The sequence below is a fragment of the Protopterus annectens genome, chromosome 2.part0 (genome assembly GCF_019279795.1).
Source record: "Protopterus annectens isolate FY-2018-M chromosome 2.part0, PAN1.0, whole genome shotgun sequence".
In the NCBI taxonomy this organism is placed as follows: Eukaryota; Metazoa; Chordata; order Ceratodontiformes; family Protopteridae; genus Protopterus; species Protopterus annectens.
Genome location: NC_056728.1, coordinates 818,682,538 through 818,704,141, shown reverse-complemented (window position 1 = coordinate 818,704,141; position 21,604 = coordinate 818,682,538). Strand labels below are relative to the sequence as shown.

General features: G+C 36.9%; 1 protein-coding gene across 6 annotated transcripts in view; it reads right to left on the bottom strand.

The window, feature by feature from the left end:
* Positions 1 to 21,604, bottom strand: part of KDM4C (lysine demethylase 4C) — a 3,520,425-nt gene that overhangs the window by 2,322,631 nt on the left and 1,176,190 nt on the right. For all 6 annotated transcript variants that reach the window (XM_044061093.1, XM_044061091.1, XM_044061094.1 and 3 more), the window contains exon 8: positions 3,772 to 3,909. In XM_044061093.1, coding sequence (XP_043917028.1) covers positions 3,772 to 3,909 — 138 coding nt within the window. The remainder of the gene's footprint in view (positions 1 to 3,771; positions 3,910 to 21,604) is intronic.

Below are 21,604 nucleotides of genomic sequence, written 5' to 3'. Positions count from 1 at the left end.
CTCTCGAAGCTGGCCTTAGACAATTTTATGAGTGCCCGTAGTTTTTGCTAATACTGATCAGTGATGCCTTCCCTTTTTGGGATTTTGCTCTATCATTTAGTAGCTTCCTCCTTCTATTGTATAGTTTGTTTATGGCTGGGGTCCACCAGACAGGACGCCTGCCTTTGGAGGATTGGATCTTGGTTTTATTTGGGATCGCATGATCCATGCATTCCTGAAGGTGTTCATAGAATGCGTTTATAAAGGATTCTGTGGTCTGGGCCATTTTTTCCACAGGCCCGGGGGCTTTGAAGGATTCCACCTCGGTTTTGAGGAGTGTGAAATTTGCTTTAGAGAAGTTTTTCACTGTGGTTTTCTGGGCAGGGGGTGGGGTCGGGATGTGAATATCCAGTGAGATTAGTTTATGATCTGATCTTACCAGTGAGGGATACACTTCTGGTCTGGAGCATAGAGTCCCCATGTTGGTGATGATCAGGTCCAGTATGTTTTTCCCTCTTGTGGGAGTGGTAACAAGTTGTTCCATAGCATTTGAGTTTAGAAATTCTAGGAACCTTTGGGCTAGGGTGTTAGAGCTAGAGTAATGCTCCCAGTCTATGTTTGGGTAGTTGAAGTCGCCCAATATAATGGTGTTTGGAGAGACCTTCATAATTTCCAGTGTTCTAATAAAGGCTGAGTGGGGTTCCTGGGTTTGGGAGGGTGGTCTGTAGCAGGCTATAAACTGGAAGGCAGTTTTACCCACTGTTAGTTGCACATGGATAGTCTCTGATGCTTCGTGCTTTGCCACCAACCTGGAGGTGTGGGTATCTTTGATGAATATCGATACTCCCCCTCCTTTGTGGTTCGGTCCAAGTTTTGGGGCCGAAAATCATGGTATGAGGTATAACCTGGTAGTGCTGGGGTGCTCTCGGGAGCCCTGAACCAGGTTTCTGTTACTGCACAGATATCGATGTTCTCCATGCTAAGGAGAGTTTCGAGTGCGTGCATCCTGAGGTTTAGACTTCTGGCATTGAGTAGCATTACTCTTAGTTTCTTATCCCTTGTGATACCTATGGAGGTGGGTTTGTCTTTTGAGCCTTGCCTAAAAAAGGCACTATGGGGGTTGCAAGAGCCTTTGCCAATATCCAAAAGCCCAGGGGAGACAGGTGCAAGCCGTCCCTAGCGAAGCATCGTGGCTTGTCGAGCATATCATCCCAAGCTGACAGGCATTGGATCCCCTTTGAATGACACCAGTACTTAAGCCAAATGTTGAAATTGGTCATCTTGTCTTCATATTGTGGCATCATTCTTGGTGAGGGTAAGATGCTGGAGATATAATTCCAGTTTAAAAGCAGATTGGCAACATATTAATTTGTGAAGTATTAAAACCTTTCTGGGATAATGTTAATATATTTATGTAAGCACTGTGGTCTGATAATTTTAAATTAACTAAACCTTTAGTAAGTTGTAATGCTCCAATTCCTCAGGTTGTTCCTAAATCACACTATCATCTTATTTGGAATATTTTAGCAATAGCTAGAAAAGTGGTGACTAAAAATTGGAAGAAATACAATACTTCCCTCAGTGGATGAATTTATAAATATTGCAAAGACTGTTTGTTATAATGTCTTGCATATTAAGATGATAAATAACAGTAATAATTCTATCTGAAACAGTTGGTTGACATTAGAAAGTTTATTAGAAAAATACTAATTGAATGTTTTTTTTTTTTAAGGAAAGTAAAAAAGAAAAATATAATTTCTTTACATGTGTTAAAATGATTGAATGTGGACTGTTGTAAATAGTTTTTTTTTCTGTTAAATGTATGCTATGTTTATTTTTGTAAATAACATTTTAAAATTCTAAAAATAAAATAAAAAATGGAATCACAACAGTGCTGTGGTTCTGTAACAATAGTAAAATTGTACTTGGAATGGTGAAAGTGTTTAGTTACTAAAAGCTCTAAGCCTCTAAAAGGCAAAGGGGTGCAACAATACACTATCAAAAAATCAAAGAAATGTAAATAGCAAAATACCTTGTTAATTACATTTTTGTAAGCACCTTTATTAAATTATCACATACGACATAGGCAAACATAAATTAACAGAAAAGAAAATAAACCATATTAACATTTCTTATTTATATACATTATATATCACATATTTTCTTTCTTTGTAATTATCAGTTCAACATTACATAAAACACCAAATTCCTGCCTTCCTTAAACCTCACTCTGCCTCCTGAACATTATTCTGTATATATTGTTCCCACACTTTCCACTTACTTCTATGTAATTTCCTCCTTCCCTTTTCTAAAGATCCCCTCAGTTCTTTTATCTCTCTTATAATACACAACACATCAAATATAGTTGGTTTAGGCTTGATTTCCATTTTCTATTAATTGTTTCTTTGGAATTAAAATTAATAAGGCTTTACTATGGCTAGGCAATTCAGAGCCAATGTAATAAGAAAAAAAAAAAAAAAAAAAAAACAGGAAAAAAAATATTAACACAGCAATGTTAAATAATAAAAATATATAAACTTGCCTTCCAAATGCATAATCTAAACAAAGTTACGACTTAAAACATGCTTGGCATACCATCCACAGGGTTTCTCCCACTCCTCTTCAACTTACAAGCTAAATAATAAAATAAAGCCATTACAAATCACTACTTTATAACCTGACCAGTGAGTATACTTTGCATCTTTCTTCCTTCTGCTCATTCCATTCTTATATATGATATACATTTCTGCTCATTTACCAAAGCAAACTGGTAATTTTCAAGTTGAACTGGGAAGCACTTATGTTGACTTTCAAAAGCAATGAACAACCAGGTTTACAGTTTTATTTTTCTGATGGCAAGACAAAATATGAAATTTCTGTTTTAATGCCTTAATCTTAGACAGAGCATTAATTTCTTGCTACTCTAACAGGAAACAGAGTAACTAAAAGATTAATGTTAATATGGTTTTCATTTAATTCATTTCCCTGTTGAGCCAACAACAGTTGTAAAAACTTTTAAAATATTCATGAAATTTTACAGACCCAAATTATAAAAACAGAAAACAAAAAAAAATGTCTACCAATACTAAACGTTTAATATTTTAAAACCCATGAATTCACACTACAACAAATCACTTATATGAGGTACTCAGCTACTCAGGAGTCAGACTGGTTTAGCTCAGTGCAAAGAAGTAAAATAAAATGAATTACACAGCTGTAAATAGCTTAAAAGAGATTAATGTGTTGAGACACTTAGTTTTAAAAATTATCAAAATGTGTCAGCGTGCTGTGACTTACAATATAACTATCTCCAGTTTTTTTTTAAAAACTGGGATTACTTTGTAAACTCTGCAATTTTCTTAAATAAACCATTTGTGTAGAAACAAACAGTAATTAATATAGAACACATTTACTGAAAGGACAATTCTGTCTGCAAAACTGCAACCAATACTGATTTACCAACTCCAGTGTCATGTATGCAAGTCATAAACTAGTCAAGCTTTATTAAGTATGTGGCAACAAGCTGGCATGAAACATGATGAACAGAAGAAATGCATAAACACCAGTAACTTTAGCCACTTTGCTTACAGCAGCCACCATTTATGTTATTTCTTTCCAAATTCTACAGGAAACAAAAAGTAACCAAAATAATACTCTGCAGAATCATATGGGACTTACTGTATCCACCAAAATAACAAAGAAACAAATTACATACACGCAGAATATGTTGAATGCAAAGTAGCTTAATTATTTACATACCCAACACAGGAAGAAGATAATAGGGTTGCTTACCAGATTAGCTATTTTCCCATAATCAATCCATCTAACAGTTGCAAAGTTAGTAGACTCTGCACAGTTAAAGCCATGATTGAAACCAGCATGGTATCCATAAGGAAATGTGATCATAAACTCCCCTGATTCTTGAGTGATCTACAAAGAACATAAAAATAAGACTTTTAATTATTCTGTGAAACTAATACAATATTTTTTTCCCTGTAAAAACACATACATACATCCAAAAACTTTAAAAGGTATGTTTTTCAATAATGACAATAATTTCTAGTTTACCACTAAGGGTTCATTCTAAAGCAAACAAATATGAACAAAGGACTTGTCCTAACAGAAAATCATGCCCACCACCCCCACTTCTACATACAATTAATGTCAATGTAATCCAATTCCTTTATAGGCATTAGTAAGTTCAAATCCCATAATCAGTTCTACTAGCCAGGATGCCTAAAGTGAAAATTTATGGTAACAAAGAACAGTGAAATTAGTAGAAATAGAAAATGAAACCATACCATAATTCAATTATCATTCGCAATGCATTTTTGATCCAAATCTAAATATGAGATAGTAGGATGTTACTCACAAAAGCTATAAAAGCCTCTCATTTAAAGATCTACTACTGATGTGAATACAATCAAACAAATCTACTGCCTTTCTTCAAAAAGGACTTTTACAGCACTGTTTTTTTACACAAGAAACATTTTTATTACATTATCGTGTATGACACAAGCAATTTTACATTTATATAAATGAAAATAAACCATACCAACACAATCTCAGTTGCAAACATTATACATTACAACCATGCAGATACTACTGTAGCTGCAAACATTACACATTATTTATAATGTATCCAGTCATTGTCAGTCAACCATTACATAGCTCATTCAAATTCTGCCTTTGTTAAACCGCATTCCTCATCTGCATGTATTGATCCTACAATTCCCATTTTTCCTATGTAATTTGCTCTTACTGTTTTCTAAAGATCCCGATTCCAGTTGTTTTATCTCTGTTACTATCTTTGCTACTTCTAGTAAAGTTGGTTTAGACTTAGATTTCCATTTCTAGTAATTGCTTTTTTTTTTTTGGCAGCCATCATAATTAAACTCAGCAAGGCCTTACTATGTCTAGGCAATTCCGATTTTATATCTTAATTAAAAAAAATTATTTCCTTACTTACACCAATATGCTCAACCAGCATCTCTGACACAGCAGTCTGCAGTGAATCCTTAAAGTCTGCCAACTCATTACACTTCCACAAAATATGTTCCCAATTACTTCTTTCTTCCACATCACACCTCCAACATTCTTTAGAGTCTACTTGGGGTGTAAAAATACCTATGTAAACACTTCCAAAGTTCCTAAATCATCTAGACTTTGTTGCATATTTGGGAGACATACATATATCCCCCTATAGTTTCTTTGTGAAATACTTATGCAATCTCTCTTCCCAATCCTTTCTAAACTCCTCTGATTCTTATAGTTATCATGCAATATTTTACATGCTCTACTAATTATTCCTTGCTTAATGGCAACTTCTGTTCTAGTTTCTACTAAAAACTCTACCAGTGCTGGTCTTTCATTTACGACCTCCCTACTTCTTTCTCTGTCTATACTCCGATATTAATCCTTGATAGGGAAGGCAATCTCTAACCTGCAGTCCAAATATATTCTTGCCTAATGTCTGTATCCCTCATTGAAGTCAGCCCTATTGGCAGAATCACTTTTCTCCATTCTTGTGCTGGCTTGATTATTCGAATATTTTTTGCTACTTTATGAATATAATATTCCGCATGATTATTGCTATTCCCCTTAAAGGTCTGCATCCAAAATCCAAGTCTCTCCTTGTTTCTTGGGCTTTCCCCCATTTCATCATCTTTTTCTACTTTGAATGACAGTTTTCTGCTTGTGCTATATATAGGCACCTTAACTGTGTTACTCTGAAATACTGCTTTAAATCGGGTAATCCCAATCTGCCCTGTTCTACTGAAAGAATAAGCTTATCCCACTTGACTCTTAGCATCTGCCCTGCCTAGATAAAATCCTTCAGCTCTCTATTAATTGCTATCCACAACTTCTCCTCTGGTTGAAAAAAAAATATGTCCAACTTGTGTACAAGACTAAAGGGATTAAACATTTTAACTGCTTGTATCTTACTATTGATATTCATATAACATAGCTTCCATTTTCTCAGCTTTTGTATTATGTTTTGTTAAGTCTCTTCCCACATATCTTTAGCTGCCATACCAGAATCATTTTTAACCCATACTCCCAAATGCTTCATTTTATTGTGTCCCCATAAATATGGATACTGCTGAATCAATAGGTATGTACGTACATAATTTACTGCTACTGCCTTTGTTTTAGCTTCATTGATTTTGTATTCTGAAGATTTAAAACTGTCTTAGTATGTTACACAACACTGTAATACAGTGAATATAAAAAGTGTACACACCCCTATTAAAATGCCAGGTTTTTGTGATATAAAAAATGAGACCACAATAAATAATTTCAAAACTTTTCCCACCTTTAATGTGACCTATAACCTGTTCAATTCAATTGAAAACAAACAAATCTGTTAGGGGAAAAACTATACAAAAATAAATGTACAATAAGCTGGCTGCATAATTGCTCACACCCTTAAACTAATACTTTGTTGAAGCACCTTTTGATTTAAATTACAGCATTCAGTCTTCTTGGGTAGGAGTCTCTCAGCATGGCACATCTTGACTTGACAATATTTGCCCACTCTTCCTTGCAAAAGCTCTCCAAATCTGTCAGATTGTGAGGGCATCTCTTGTGCACAGCTCTCTTCAGGTCACAACACAGATTTTCTATTGTATTTAGGTCTGGGCTCTCGCTGGGCCATTCCAAAATTTTAATTTTCTTCTGGTGAAGTCATTCTTTTGTTGATTTGGATGTATGCTTGGGGTCATTGTCATGTTGAAAGGTGAAATTCCTCTTCATCTTCAGCTTTCTAAAAGACGCCTGAAGATTTTGGGCCAAAAGTGACTGTTATTTGAAACTGTTCATAATTCCCTCCACTTTGACTAAAGCCCCAATTCCAGGTGAAGAAAAGCAACCCCAAAGCATGATACTGCCACCACCATGCTGCATCATGGGGATGGTGTTCTTTTGGTGAGTGAAGTTTTGTTTTTGCGCCACATGCACCTTTTGGAATTGTGGCCAAAAAGTTTAACCTTGGTCTCATCAGACCAGAACAGACTTTACCAGATGCTTTTGGGAGACTTGATCTATTGTTTTGCAAATTTTAGCCGGGCCTGGTTGTTTTTGTGTGTAAGAAAATGTTTCTGTCTTGCAACCCTACCCCACAGGCCAGACATCTAGAGAATACAGGAGATTGTTGTCACATGTAGTACACAACCAGTACTTGCCAGAAATTTGCGCAGCTCCTTCAGTGTTCCTGTAGGTCTCTTAGCAGCCTCCCTGACCAGTTTTCATCTTGTCTTTTCATAAAGTTTGGAGGACGTCCAGTTCTTTGCAATGTCACCGTTGTCCCATATTTTCTCCACTTTTTGATGACTGTCTTCACTGTGTTCCATAGTATATCCAATGCTGGGGAAATTTTTTGTTCCCTTCTCCTGACCGATACCTTTCAACAATGAGATCCCTTTGATGCTTTGTTAGCTCTCTGTGAACCATGGCTTTTGCTGTAGCAGCCAACTGAGTAAATGTCAGGAAAATCCTACTAGGACAGCTGAACTTTATTTGGGGTTAATCAGAGTCTCTTTGATGGCAGGTATGTACCTAAGAAGACTGAATGCTGTAATTAAAGCAAAAGGTGCTTCAACAAAGTATTAGTTTAAGGGTGTGCGCACTTATGCAACCAGCTTATTGTACTTTTTTTATTTTTTTATATTTTCCCCCCTAACAGATTTGTTTTTCAATTGAATTGTACTGGTTATAGGTCACATTAAAGGTGGGAAAAGTTTTGAAATGGTTTAATGTGGTCTCATTTTTTTTTAATCACAAAAACATGGCATTTTAACAGGTGTGTGTACAGTTTTTATATCCACTCTATCCCTTTCTGGTTTTGTCAGGTATAAAATAACGTCATCTGCAAATACAGCCAGCTTTTCTTGACTATCATACCAACTATATCCTTGAATTTGGAAGTCCCTTATTTTCTTTGCCAATGGTTCTTAATATAATGTAAATAAAAAAGGGGAGAGAAGACACCCCTGCCTGGTTCCTCTGCTCAAGCATTCACTTTAATTTTTGTCTCAGATCCTTCATACACCCTCCTAATCAACCTTATAATGTTATCAGGGAATGCAAATGCTTCCATTGCTCTGCTCGTAAAGTCTCAGCTTACTCTGTCAAATACTTTCTCTGCTTCAAGACTCACCAACAACAGTGGTATTTTCTTATATTCTGCTTCCCTCCGGATCATCACTGTTTTGTTAATCTTGTCAAATGGTTGCCTCTCCTCCATAAAACCACACTGATCCATATCTATCAATGTTGCCATCACTTTTGCCATTCTTTTAGCCATTATAGGACAAACACTTTAGAATCATGGTTTAGTATTGAAATGGGCCTGTATGAAGTTGGATCTGATGGAGCTTTACCCTCTTTAGATATTACAGCTACCACGGCTTTCTTCCAGGATGTTGGTACTTCTCTTCTTAAAATACTGTTAAACAAAATGTTTCAGATGTTTTATCAGTTTTTCTTCCTAGCTTCCTAACTTCCACAGGAATACCATCTATTTCTACCGACTTTCCTGTAGATGGGCTATACATCACCATTTTTATCTCATCTCCTTCTAGCCTAACTGCTGGTAATTGAACCTCCTATACGTCTCACCTTGCCATATTTAATTCTTCCATAAACATTTCCATTTGTACCTTTTCTTGATTTCCATATTTTTCGTCTTTATACAGACTTTCAAAGAATTTCCAAAATGCTTCTAATACTTCTACAGTAACCCTTATCTTCCTTGTTTGAGGCTTCCTATGCTTGGTAACCGTCCTTTCTACTTTCTGTTACCGGAGTCGCTATGCTAAAAGTTTTTGTGCTCTAAAGTTATCAAAAAACGGTTGCATAATAGTAAGCTTTCTAAGCTCATGCATATTACTGAGATATCCCTTATTTTCTGTTTCGCATTCTGCAGTTGTTCTTCTTGTTCTGTGAGACTCCCCCATTCTGCAATACTTTAACATTTGTCACTCTAAAATTATTCTTGTTACTTATTAACTATATTTCCCTTTCTTTTACTTCCACCCTATTTTTAAACTCCACTTTAATTTTATCCCACTCCCTAACTATATTTTCAGAAGAAATTTCTATTTTCCCTAACAGCGCCTAAATAATTTCCACTACCCATTCCTTAAATTCCTCTCTTTTCAACAGATATTTGGGAAACTGCCAGTGTCTCATTTCTGTTTCATTACCCTGTGTTTTTATTTTAGTTATTATTGGCGCATGATCTAAAATAGTTATTGGGCGTGTATCAAGACCTACAATTAAATGCACATGTACCTGTGAAATGTAAATTCTGTTTAGCCTACACCAGGTTTTTTTTTTTTTTTTTTTATCTTGGGGAATAAATATGTAAATTCAGTTCCAACCCCTAGTACTGAATTCACATCTTCCATTACAGCAGTTTTCAGTGAAATATAAATACATCCCAGTGTAATCCCTCCTCCCTTGCCAGCAGCACCTTATTACTAGAAATCTACCATTATTGTCTTTTTTAATCCTCTTCAATTACTATGGCAGTTCCTCTTGCAATTAATACATGTATTCCTCTCTTCCTTTGCCCCAGGTATTCTGCTGAATAACCATCCTGAAAAAACGCTCTTTATCAAATTCACATGTTCACTTATTTCTAAGTGTGCCTCCTGTAGCATAGCTATTTGCATTCTACATTTTTAATATAGTTTGCTACTTTTTTATATTTATCTGAGAGACCATTAACATTTAAAGACATTACAGAAAGCATCATATTCTTGACAGATTAGTCCAACCTTTTATGTATAACAACTTTTTTGTTAAAAGTCTAGTTTCAGTTTTTGTGTTGCATGCATATACCGTATGTCAGGTTAATATTTTATACAGTTTTTTTTATTTTTTATTTATTTTACATTTGTTGACCGGGATAGTCCGACTGGATGCATGTCCATTTTCAGCGGAGGCCCGGGGAGAAAAGCTCCACATTCACAGTAGGTTACAATCATATTAGACAGATTACATGATATATATTATTTTTTTTTTTTTTGAGACTTAATACAAAGAGGAAAAAAAACATACACTAGTATATACAATAACATATAGTAACTCCTTATTAATGATAGACTCAGAAAAAGAGGATGACTTTATACCTTAGGTAGTCCATAATTAATATAGTAATTGAGGAAAGTAGGGATTAGTCTGGGTTTGAGCATTGGCAAAGCCAAAGGGATTTGAAGTGATGGAAGAGGCCTTTTTTGAATATATTATGGGAGGTGGCATCAGTGAGTCGAGGAGGGAGGGAATTCCATATTTTACCAACTGCATTGGAAAAAAGAGAGTCACCTCCTGAGTTACAGGATTTGACCGTTTGTACAAGTAACCTGTGTGATGAACGCAGACTATTTAGATTTGTGTAGGGGATAATTAATTCACTCAGTGCAGGAATGTTGTCAGGTTGATTGAGAATTTTAAATGCAACTGTAAGTTGCTTCTGCTGGAGTAGGTTTGGTAGTTCTATCCAACCAAGGTTATGTAAGTTAGTACAGTGATGGGTTTTGAAGGGCATGCCAGTAGCAAATCTCGCAATATGATTATAACAACATGAGAGTTTATTTAGGTCTGATTTGTTAAGGCTGGTAAGTATGGGGGAGGCATATAAGGGAGTAGATAGAAGATGTGAGCGGGCAATGGCCACTTTTGCCATGGGAGTCGGGAAGGATTTTATTCTATATAGGGACCCCAGTTTCTTATTGACAGTTTTGATAGTTTGATTGATGTGTACATCAAATCTGAGTTTATTGTCAATGGTAACTCCTAGTAGCTTGGTATTGGAGTCAGGGGAGATAGTAGTCCCATTACTGGATTGAGCATAAAAAGGTATGGGAGAAGATTTATGGGTAGGATGGAAGATTAGCAGTTTGTTTTTTTTTTGGGTTGAGGATCAATTGGCGTCCTGACAACCAGTTCTCAACTGCAGTGAAAGAGTCTTGAGTTTTGGTTAGCAGGTTAAGTGGCGATTTGTCTGAGCAAATTAACGTCGAGTCGTCAGCGTATTGAATACAAGTGGTCTCAGGAATGATTTTGTAGAGATCATTAATAAAGATAGAGAAGAGAAGGGGTCCAAGTATGGAACCTTGGGGGACTCCTATAGAGTTGGGTAGGAGGCTGGAGAGCTTATTATGCCAGAGTACAGCTTGTTGTCTATCAGAGAGATAGGCATGAAACCAGTCCAGTGTTTTGTTATCTAGGTAGAGAGATTTTAGAGTTTCATGCAGTAGTTGGTGGTTAACCATATCAAAGGCTTTTGATAGGTCCAAGAAGAGTGCTGATGATATTTTTTGTCATTACGGTTATGGTTGATAGTGTTCGTGAAAGAGAGGAGGGCAGTAGTGGTGCTATGTTTGGGCCTGAAGCCATGTTGTGAGCTAGTTAGAAGATTGTTCTGAGTTAGGTAGTGTACAAGTTGTTTGTGTATACATTTTTCCATGATTTTGGCCAGTGGTGACAATATGGCTATTGGCCTATAATTTGACAGGTCGGTGGATGGGCCACCTTTATGGAGAGGGATTACATGGGAGATTTTCCATATAGTGGGGATTGTGGATTCAGTTATGGTACGATTAATTAAGATTGAGATGGGGTAGGCTATGATATCTTCAGCTTTTTGTAAATAGTCAGATGGAAGAAGGTCTGCGGCAAGGGTGGTTGGCTTTAATTTCTTCAGTAAGGATCGAATATGGGAAGTGGAAACAGGTTGTAGGTTGAAGGAGGACATAGTCTTCAGGATGGGACCTGTGGTAGGGGGGTAGGCAGCTGATTGTTGGTTGGCTAAGGATTTGATAACATCAATAAAGAAGGAGTTAAAGGTTGTGGCTACTTCTTCTGGGTTTTTATCAATTAGATCTACTGGAGTAGGAGTGGAGGGCTTGCCTGGCTGGAGAAGATTATTTAAACCCGCCCAAAACTTTTGAGAGTTGTTTTGGTGTATATGTTGTAGTTGATAGTAGTAGTTCTTTTTGTCAAGTGAGATAGATTTTTTTGTTTCATTCCTTAATTGTTGGAAGGTGATGCGGTCTAGGGGTGACTTGGTAGTACGCCATTTATTCCATGCTTTATTTCTAGATTTAATTTTGGATGTGGAGTCTTTTGTTAGCCAAGGTGCTATTAGAGCTTTGGTTTTGATTAATCGCTTGGGGGCATGCGAGTCGAGTATATTTAGAAACGTGGAGTTAAAGTTTGTTATGGCCTCTTCTAGAGGGAGGTACTTAAGGATTGACCAGTTACAGGACTGCAGCTCAATTTGGAATCTAGCGAGGTCAAAATGTTTAGTGCTCCTGACTGTCCTGAACACAGGCAGTTTGCAGCTTCCTGCTTTGCCTTTCACTATATAAGTAATGAGGTGATCACTAAGATCATTTGGAAGGGTCCCAGACTTATACATTTGGGGTTGATAGTTTGTGAGTATCCAGTCTAGGATACTTTCTTTTTGTTTGTTGTTCCCAATTCTGGTGGAGGTGGTTATAGTTTGTGAGAAACCGTTTTGATTAATGTGGGTGGGGTCTGACTCTGAGGAACATAGATTCCAGTCAAAGTTGACATCCCCCAGGATTATGGTTTCTTGGGGGTAGTTGTTAGCTAGCCAGCTTAGAATGTTCTCAAGTGAGTCAGAGTTTTTCCCAGGGGGGATGTAGATCATGATTAGGTTTATACTTTTTTTCTTTATTTAGTTGTAGTTTTAGGGCAGTTAACTCTACATTGGAGATTTGGGGTGGTTGAGTGGGGTTTAAAGTAATGTTGAGTGTGCTTTTAAAGAGCACTGCAGTGCCACCACCTTTTTTTTTGGAGGTCGGTCCTGTATATATTATAGCCAGGTGGCAAGATCTCATTATCTTTGGTCACTGGTTTGAGCCAGGTTTCTGTCAGGCACATAATGTCAGGGAGATAGGTTGCTAAAAGAGCATGTAGATTATGTATCTTATTGTTTAGGCTTCTAATATTTAGTTGGCAAATAAGGAGGGAGCCAGGAGATCTAGGAAAAAAAAGATGAGTTATTATAATTTGCAATTGGTGGGGGGCCTGGGTTTGGGTGGATGTCCCCGTCTTTAGTAATATTTTTTCTTAGATACTCTATTAGTTTCATGAGTTTGAGTAACAGTTTTTCAGCATATTTGGATTTGGGGTAGATTGTGTTTGGTCTGTAGGAGTAGTGGCAATTAGTATGCAGTGTTTTGTTGATTAGATAGTGAGTAGGGTGATGTGTATTGAGTGGGATTGTGGGAGTACTAGTTTGTTACTTAGGATAGTGAAATCCTGAGTATGACTGGTTCTCATATTTAGTTAGCAGGAATAACGTGATAAAAATGGTAGGGTAAGAGATACAGTTGTTAGGGCTGGCTTTGTAATCAAGGGTGTGAAGGACTTCATAATGTTAAGATGATAATTAGTGCTTTAAGATAAGCATGTATGATTGGAGTAGTATCAGTGGAGGGAGAGGGGGGATGAGGAGAAAGGCAGAGTGGTTTGACTGGATACAGATAATGGAGGGGGTGTGGTTTAGCTAAGTATTAAAGTAGAGGTACTGCGGCGGGTGGGATATGGGGGCAGGGAGGGGAGCGGAGCGGGGTTAATTCCACCCCTACAGGGCTTAGCAAGTGAAGATAACAAAACTGCACTTTCTGTTTGTTGTTTGGAAATAACTCCAATTTATCACTAATTTACTCTAATTTTACACTACTTTACTGGGTCAGATTAAAAATAGTTGCTGTTGCTTAGGTGTCTTACTGCTGTGTGTAGAAACTAGTTTGCAAGCTAATTAGGGGATACTTTATCAGAAACTAGCAGATTTCACTATTTTTAGATATTAACCTTGTTCGTAAATCTTTTTAGGTAGACAAGTCTTTTCTGGGCGTTCTGTTTGGTACTGCCTTCTTCCTGATAGCGCGACTTACAGAGAGTGGCCAGGGGAGATTAATGGGCAGACCTGAACAAATACAAAAATACGGCTTACTTTAAAAGTAGTCTATACAATATACTATCATGCAGAGTTAAGAACAGACTGCCGTACCTTTATCTCTTAGCAGAAAACTACAGCAAGGAGTCTAAATACCCCTTTATATCTTGACTACAAACTAGTATCTTGATAATGTCGAGTACGTAAACTGAGCAAACAGTAAGAAGCTCATTCAGTTTGTTAGGTAAAGCACTCTTGCTGTGTGAGTCAGATATAGTCAGTTATCCCAATAAAATTCAGTACATCTAAACCCTCTTTGTCATTTGAAGCAGTCACTACTAAATAGTTGTGGGCTAATTATGGCTAAATACAATTTCTTTCAGTAGAAATAGTTATAGAACACGATACATTCATTCAGAGCTTTTCAGCTAAGCAGGTAACGCTACCAAAATGTGCATGCTGACGCAAATAAGTTACAGCATACAGAGGTGGTGTAACGCTAAACTCAGAACATAGATTTAAATGTTGAACTGGGTAGACAGCAGCTTTGAACGCTACAGCTTGTACAAAAGTTCTTTTCAGATTTAAATACAGATTTGACTGTAATGTTACATACCCCGGTGTTGCGCCTGCCAACTAGGATTCTAACACAGCAGTAATTGACAAAAATGATGGTCAGTTTGGGAGATAAGAAACCTCGCATATATCAGAGGCAAAGGGAGTGGGGGAGGGCATGGGTTAATTCCACCCCTACAGGGCTTAGAAAGTGAAGATAACAAAACTGCACTTTCTGTTTGTTGTTTGGAAATAACTCCAATTTATCACTAATTTATTCTAATTTTACGCTACATTACTGGGTCAGATTAAAAATAGTTGCTGTTGCTTAGGTGGCTTACTGCTGTGTGTAGTAACTAGTTCGCAAGCTAATAAGGAGATACTTTATCAGAAACTAGCAGATTTCACTATTTTTAGATATTAACCTTGTTCGTAAATCTTTTTAGGTAGACAAGTCTTTTCTGGGCGTTCTGTTTGGTACTGCCTTCTTCCTGATAGCGCGACTTACAGAGAGTGGCCAGGGGAGATTAATGGGCAGACCTTGTTCATAAATCTTTTTAGGCAGACAAGTCTTTTCTGGGCATTCTGTTTGGTACTGCCTTCTTCCTGATAGCGCGACTTACAGAGAGTGGCCAGGGGAGATTAATGGGCAGACCTTGTTCGTAGATCTTTTTAGGTAGACAAGTCTTTTCTGGGCGTTCTGTTTGGTACTGCCTTCTTCCTCATAGCGTGACTTACAGAGAGTGGCCAGGGGAGATTAATAGGCAGACCTTGTTCGTAAATCTTTTTAGGTAGACAAGTCTTTTCTGGGCGTTCTATTTGGTACTGCCTTCTTCCTGATAGCGTGACTTACAGAGAGTGGCCAGGGGAGATTAATGGGCAGACCTTGTTCGTAAATCTTTTTAGGTAGACAAGTCTTTTCTGGGTGTTCTGTTTGGTACTGCCTTCTTCCTGATAGCGCGACTTACAGTGAGTGGCCAGGGGAGATTAATGGGCAGACCCCGGTGTTGCGCCTGCCAACTAGGATTCTAACACAGCAGTAATTGACAGTTGTTTTTTGTCATTTCCAGTTGAGCTTATGTCACATCTTACAGAACATTTTGTTTTATTGAAAACCTTCAAACAAAAATAGACACACCCAGTACCCCCCTAAAACCTATTAACTCAATAACAATATGCAAAAATATGCACATCTTCAAATACTGAAGTTTTACCATCTTAACAGGAAAAAATATTCCAAACTGATAGCCATACAAAAACTAGAGCTAACCATTATCCATGCTAACATGCATAGTACAGCCTGCATTTCTATTAAGTGCCGTCTGGTTTTGTCTCATCTTTATAACTCTCTCAGCTGGCAATAGGGTTACCACCTGTCCCACTTTGCAAGGGACAGTCCCTCTTTGGGCAGTTGTGTCCTGCAAAAATATTGTAAGAATGGCAACTGTCCTGAAATATTAGGGCAAAATTATTTCCTATATTTTATGTAATAGTTGCATAAAACAGTTATTCTGTATCTGAAACACCTGTTATAAGAAAAAAATAAGCAACTAAAATGCTACAAGAATAAGCTTTTATTTAGGCAAAAAAGTGAAGTTCTGTCCTTGTACTGACCGTGGGTATGTTTTGGCCTGCAAAATCTGATGTTTGCACCACAATTGTCCCACTTTGGCCATCTGAAAAGGTGGCAAACCTAGCTGGGAAAACACTTAAATGCTTTCAGAAAACATTTTCCAAGACATTTCTCTTTATCAGATTGTCTGCTAGAGACATGAGAACCAGACACAAAACTGTTTGCTAGAAAAACTACGACCTTATAACATTCAATATTCTTTTTCATTTACTTGCTTTCTCATAAAACGTGTTACTAGATTAAGCTAATGGCCTTAATCCCGTCATTCCCCTATGCAAGCAAGCACAGGCAGTTCTACAGATCAAAGGATGAGAGAGTACATTACACAATGTGAACAGCATAAAACAAACTCGACCACCATGGCTGGAACATGCAACCCTTTTAATTTAAAAACATGCAGGCTTTTCATTGTTTTTGTATTAAGAATTTACCACATTCCAGCTGGGGTGGTCGAGTTGGTTTTATGCTGTTCAAATTCCCCTATGCAAGAATGAGAAAAAGCAGACTAATTTTTTTTTGTTGTGCTCTTTCAAGCAGATTCTTTTTTTCACATTGCAGTGCCTACATTTCTTAAAACTGAATAAGGAGAAAAAGAGAAGGGAGAAATAAACAAAAAGAAAAAAACAGGAGCACCTATTTACATTAGTATTCCAATTACACTTAAAAATAACTCCAAAAAAACTTTATTTTATAACAAGCAAAGAAAATCATGCACCATTTAAGCAGTACTATTAAGAGAAAAAATAGTTTTACTTACAGCTAACTTTCTCTGTTCTCTTCTCCTCTCCTGAGTATTTTGCGAACATTAATGACATGAAGTAGAGCATATGCTTTAGAGTCCCTGTGATGCCCCTGCACTGGCCCAGTAATCAAGGAGCCTCAATCCTCACCACTAACACCAGTGGGGGACGTGCCCATTGAGAGAATAACAAGTACACACACAGTACAGTACAATTTCCCTTAAGAGCACAAAGAGATCACAGTCAGTCTGGGGCTGGTTTCTCTCACTTTAACCAGATCCCCAATAAGACTCCCCAAGGGTACAGCTACAGGGTTAAAATTTCAGCTGAGTGGTCAAGCCAAACCCTCCAGCACCCTCTCTGTCCAACCAGTGCTTAGTGTCTCTGCCCAAGTAGCTGACACACACTAAGATTTGGTTTATATACAAACACACAGACACTCCTAGGGAAGGCTAGCACAGGTTCTCTAGCTATGCCTCCTTTTGCCCAGACTATACGGTAGTACCACCTGCTACCAACCACTTTTATCAGCTACTATAAAGGCCCTTACCAAAGGGTGTCCAATTTTACTGTGTAATGTTACTGTTATCCAAATAGTAAGTTTGACCAGAACTTTAAAGGCTATTTAGGAGTGGCCTATACAGTATCACCAAATACATATGCAAGTACTCTAAGAGCTTAAAAATCTCTAAACAAAACCAGCCACAATTAAAAGGTTTAAATATATTTAATAAATAATAAAAGCACAAGACAATACTCTAACTCAACACAGTGACTTTGAGTTTAGAATCACAGGAAATACTTTAAAACAACATTGCAGGATAGTCTCACATAAATACAGAATACATCTACACTAATCTTGTTATATTCCTATCTATCTCTAAGAGAATCTATGTTCTAAATAACTTGCTTACAAGGCAAGGCTAATATAGAGAAGTGCTGAAGAAATGTTTACAGGTCCAGAACAAAATACAAAATGCACATACTTTCTCTCTGAGATAGTTCTTAAGTTACTAACAAACATTTCTGCTGAATCATCTCAGAGTACATCATTCTTGTCACCTCTGCCTTAGTTCCTAGGCTAGCAGAAACTTAAAATTTAACATGTCTCTGTTAAAAATACTTATCTCTTAGAAGCTGACACTTCTCTCTTAGAAGCTTGCCTGAAACTGGAAGTCTTAAAACAATTACCTTGTAAACCTGTAACTACATCTGCTTCCAGACAATAGGAAAGCCTACAACTCCTACACATTGTGTCTGATTTGAGCTGAAACAGATAACAGAGTCATAAACAAGTTCTACTTACTTTCTTAGAGTTCGCCAGTTAATTCTGTATATTCCAGTTTTTACCATCAACATGTGCATTTGCAAAGGCTGTGGTTTCTATACATTTCTGCCCTTTTCCAGCAGGGTGCACTGTAGTTACAATCTTGAAGCTCAGTACAGAACATATATGAGAGAGAGGGAGCGAGCGAGTGAGAGAGAGAAGCATACAAATCATATTACTATTCACAAATGACATAGAATTGTTTACATAATTCTGTCTTGCTGGGCTGGCAGCCTTCACAGCCCCTTACAAGTTTAACAAAATCCAAGAGAATCCAATATTTTTCTTATTCTATTCCTATTCACCTCCTTCTCCCAAACCCTGTCTCTGCTCGATTTCCAGCATACTCTCGATTCTTCTAGTCAACTCTTGTGCTTTTTTCCCTCTCCCAAGCATTTTCAGTTGAAACATTGGAAAAGGTTTCATTGGCACAGTCTGTGTGGTCTTTATTACGAGAAGAACAAGAAGCAGAATCTCTACCTGTTTCACAGCTCTCTTTCTGATGGACAAACTTTATTTCCTCCTTATCATGTACTTCATCAAAAATAATTTTGTTCCTCCAGGGAATTTATTTTGAAGAGCTGGGTATAGCAGTTTGAATTTCACACCTGCTTCTCGACATTCACTGAATAATGGGATAAATTTATTCCTCTTCTGCCTGGTGCACGAGCAGTCATTCTCCACAAACCCTCTGCTGTCTCCCACCTTTAGTATTTTGTCCTTCTGCCACAGTTTTGTCAGAATCTACTCCTTTGCTGGCAAGACTGCATCTTTACTATTAAAGGTCTACGTTGTTTTCTCATATCCAAGTTTGGATCATACACAAGATATGCCCTTTCAATTAACAATCCTTGTTGTGGAATACCAGTCCAGTTGATTATTTGTGCTTTCATAACATTAATACAGTCTATTCCTTCCAGCTTTTCGGGTACAGCAGAAAAACTTGGGTTTTCTCCTCAAGCTATGCCCTCTAATTCTGCAATTTTTTGAAACATCTCTTCCTCTGCAGTCTCATATTCAGCCAGCCTTTTCTTCATATCGACCTCTGAGTTTTACAGTTTTATCACCTTATCTGAATATATGTTTATAGCATCTTCCATTTTTTTTCCAGCTGTTTACTGTTTGAGTTGATATACTCCATCAGTGTTTTATTTATTTTAGTCAGGTCTGTGGGCAGTTGCCTTATACTTTCCTCTAGGTTATTGGAGCTTGTCTGCTATTTGCTAACCAGCTACAGTACTTTTCCTAGTCAGTATTTTTCATCACCTTTTGTAGCCAATTTTCCTTCAGGTCCTCTGCATTTCTATTTTCATGGCATTGAGGCAGTGCACTTACTAGCCAGTTACTGAAATTTACCCAGAAATCTAGGTTCATTGGCTTTCTCTGCCAAGTTTCTGTTTTCACACACGGAGAGCTAGACTTAAGATGTTACTCAATGTACAGCCATCTTGGAAGTCGTGTTGTGCAACATTTTGAGATCATTTCATGTTGTTTCCAGTTTTTAAATAAATGAAGATAAAATAAAGGCCACAGCGGTTAACAATTTTGGTTCCACAATACAGATACTTATTGACACATGATAAAGTTAAGTATTTAGGTGCATGATTTCAAAAAAGTTCTGTTACTGTAAGCAATGTTATGTGGAAAGAATCTAAACAAAAGATATTAAACATAAAAACTTGAAGCTCATGATCATGGATATGGTTAGTAAGAGACAGGCAGTGAAAATGTTTTTAGTCTCCTTAGTCATATATACAGGTCAGGCATATTTTTATCAACCATAAACAAAGTTAAGGCTCCCAAGTATGCAACATAGTCCAGAATGTTTAGGTTTTTTGCATGAAAACACCTGCATATGTACTTTTATACCCTCACAAACTTCAGAAGATTTTTTTCTCGGGTAGACAGCAAATGCTGGAGGAGTGATGGGGTGGAGGCAATTGGGAACATGTTTTTGAGAATATAATTTGGAAGATTTTAAAAATTCCCTTCAGAGTTCTTTGACAGAAAAGTTAGAACAAATGGTTATGATTAATGAAATTATTTAGAGCAGGGATGTAGGAAATGAATTGCCTAGACACAGTAAAGCCTTACTAAGTTTAATATTATTGGCTGCCAAAAAAGCAATTACTATGAAATGGAATTCTAAACCAAAACCAACTGTAATTAAATAATTAAATATTACAAAGGAAAAAAAGTACTGCAAAGGTGGGTGGGATCTTCAGAAAAGGGAATGAGCAAATTCCATACAAATAAATGGAATTCATAGGAGCATTATAATGTTCAGAGGAAAACTGACATTTAAGGGATGGCAAGAACTGAACAACTTATATAATGCTTAGTGAATGAAAATTAGTAAAAAAAAAAAAATACTAGACAAAAACAATGGAACTTGTTAGTACAGTTTGTTTTCTTTATTACGCATGTATATCTGTGTTACAGATTAAAATGTGATGATTTAAAAATGTTAACAAAAATAGCTTTAGTCTTAAATGACTCTAGAATGTAGAAGAAATGACTGCCAAACATTTGAATAACAAAAGTGACTTAAGTGCATTTCTTCTTCCTATACAGTCTATTGTGCTCACATTGCTAATGAATCTTCTGCCAAACAATGCTGATAATTTTAATCATTTCAATTCCTTGCTCTCAGAAACTGAATCACCACCATTCTATGGGGCAGTGAGACATTATCCTGTGGAACATTTGGTTGAGGATACATGGCTGAAGTGACATTCAGCTGCAGAGAAAAATGGCTATTGCAAATTCCCTCTGGGTAAAGAGAAGAATGCAGTAACATGTCCACAATTTCAATAACTAAATGCACAGGGTGAAAATAATGGCAATGACCCCCAAGGATACATAATACTGCCTTACCTTTCAACAATGAGATCCCTTTGATGCTTTGTAAGCTCTCTGCGAACCATGGCTTTTGCCGTAGCAGGGAACTGAGTAAGTCAGGAAAATCCTACTAGGACAGCTGAAATTTATTTGAGGTTTATCAGTCTCTCTAACTGATGGCAGGTGTGTAGCCAAGAAGACTGAATGCTGTTATTAAATCAAAAGGCGCTTCAACAAAATATTAGTTTAAGGGTGTGCACACTTGTGCAACATTTTTTATTTTTTTATATTTTTTCCCTTAACAGATTTGTTTTTCAATTAAATTGTATAGGTTATAGGTCACATTAAAGGTGGGAAAAGTTTTGAAATTATTTATTGTGGTCTCATTTTGTTATATCACGAAAACCTGGCATTTTAACAAGGGTGTGCACACGTTTTATATCCACTGTGTGTCCCATCTCAAGTACTACTAGAGTACTAAGAGACCCAACTTTAGCAAAAAAGCAAGATTACTAAGATGGTGTAACTACATCTGAAACAGTATAAGGAAATATTAAATTATATAATGCACTCTTTTCTGAAAGAAATGAATG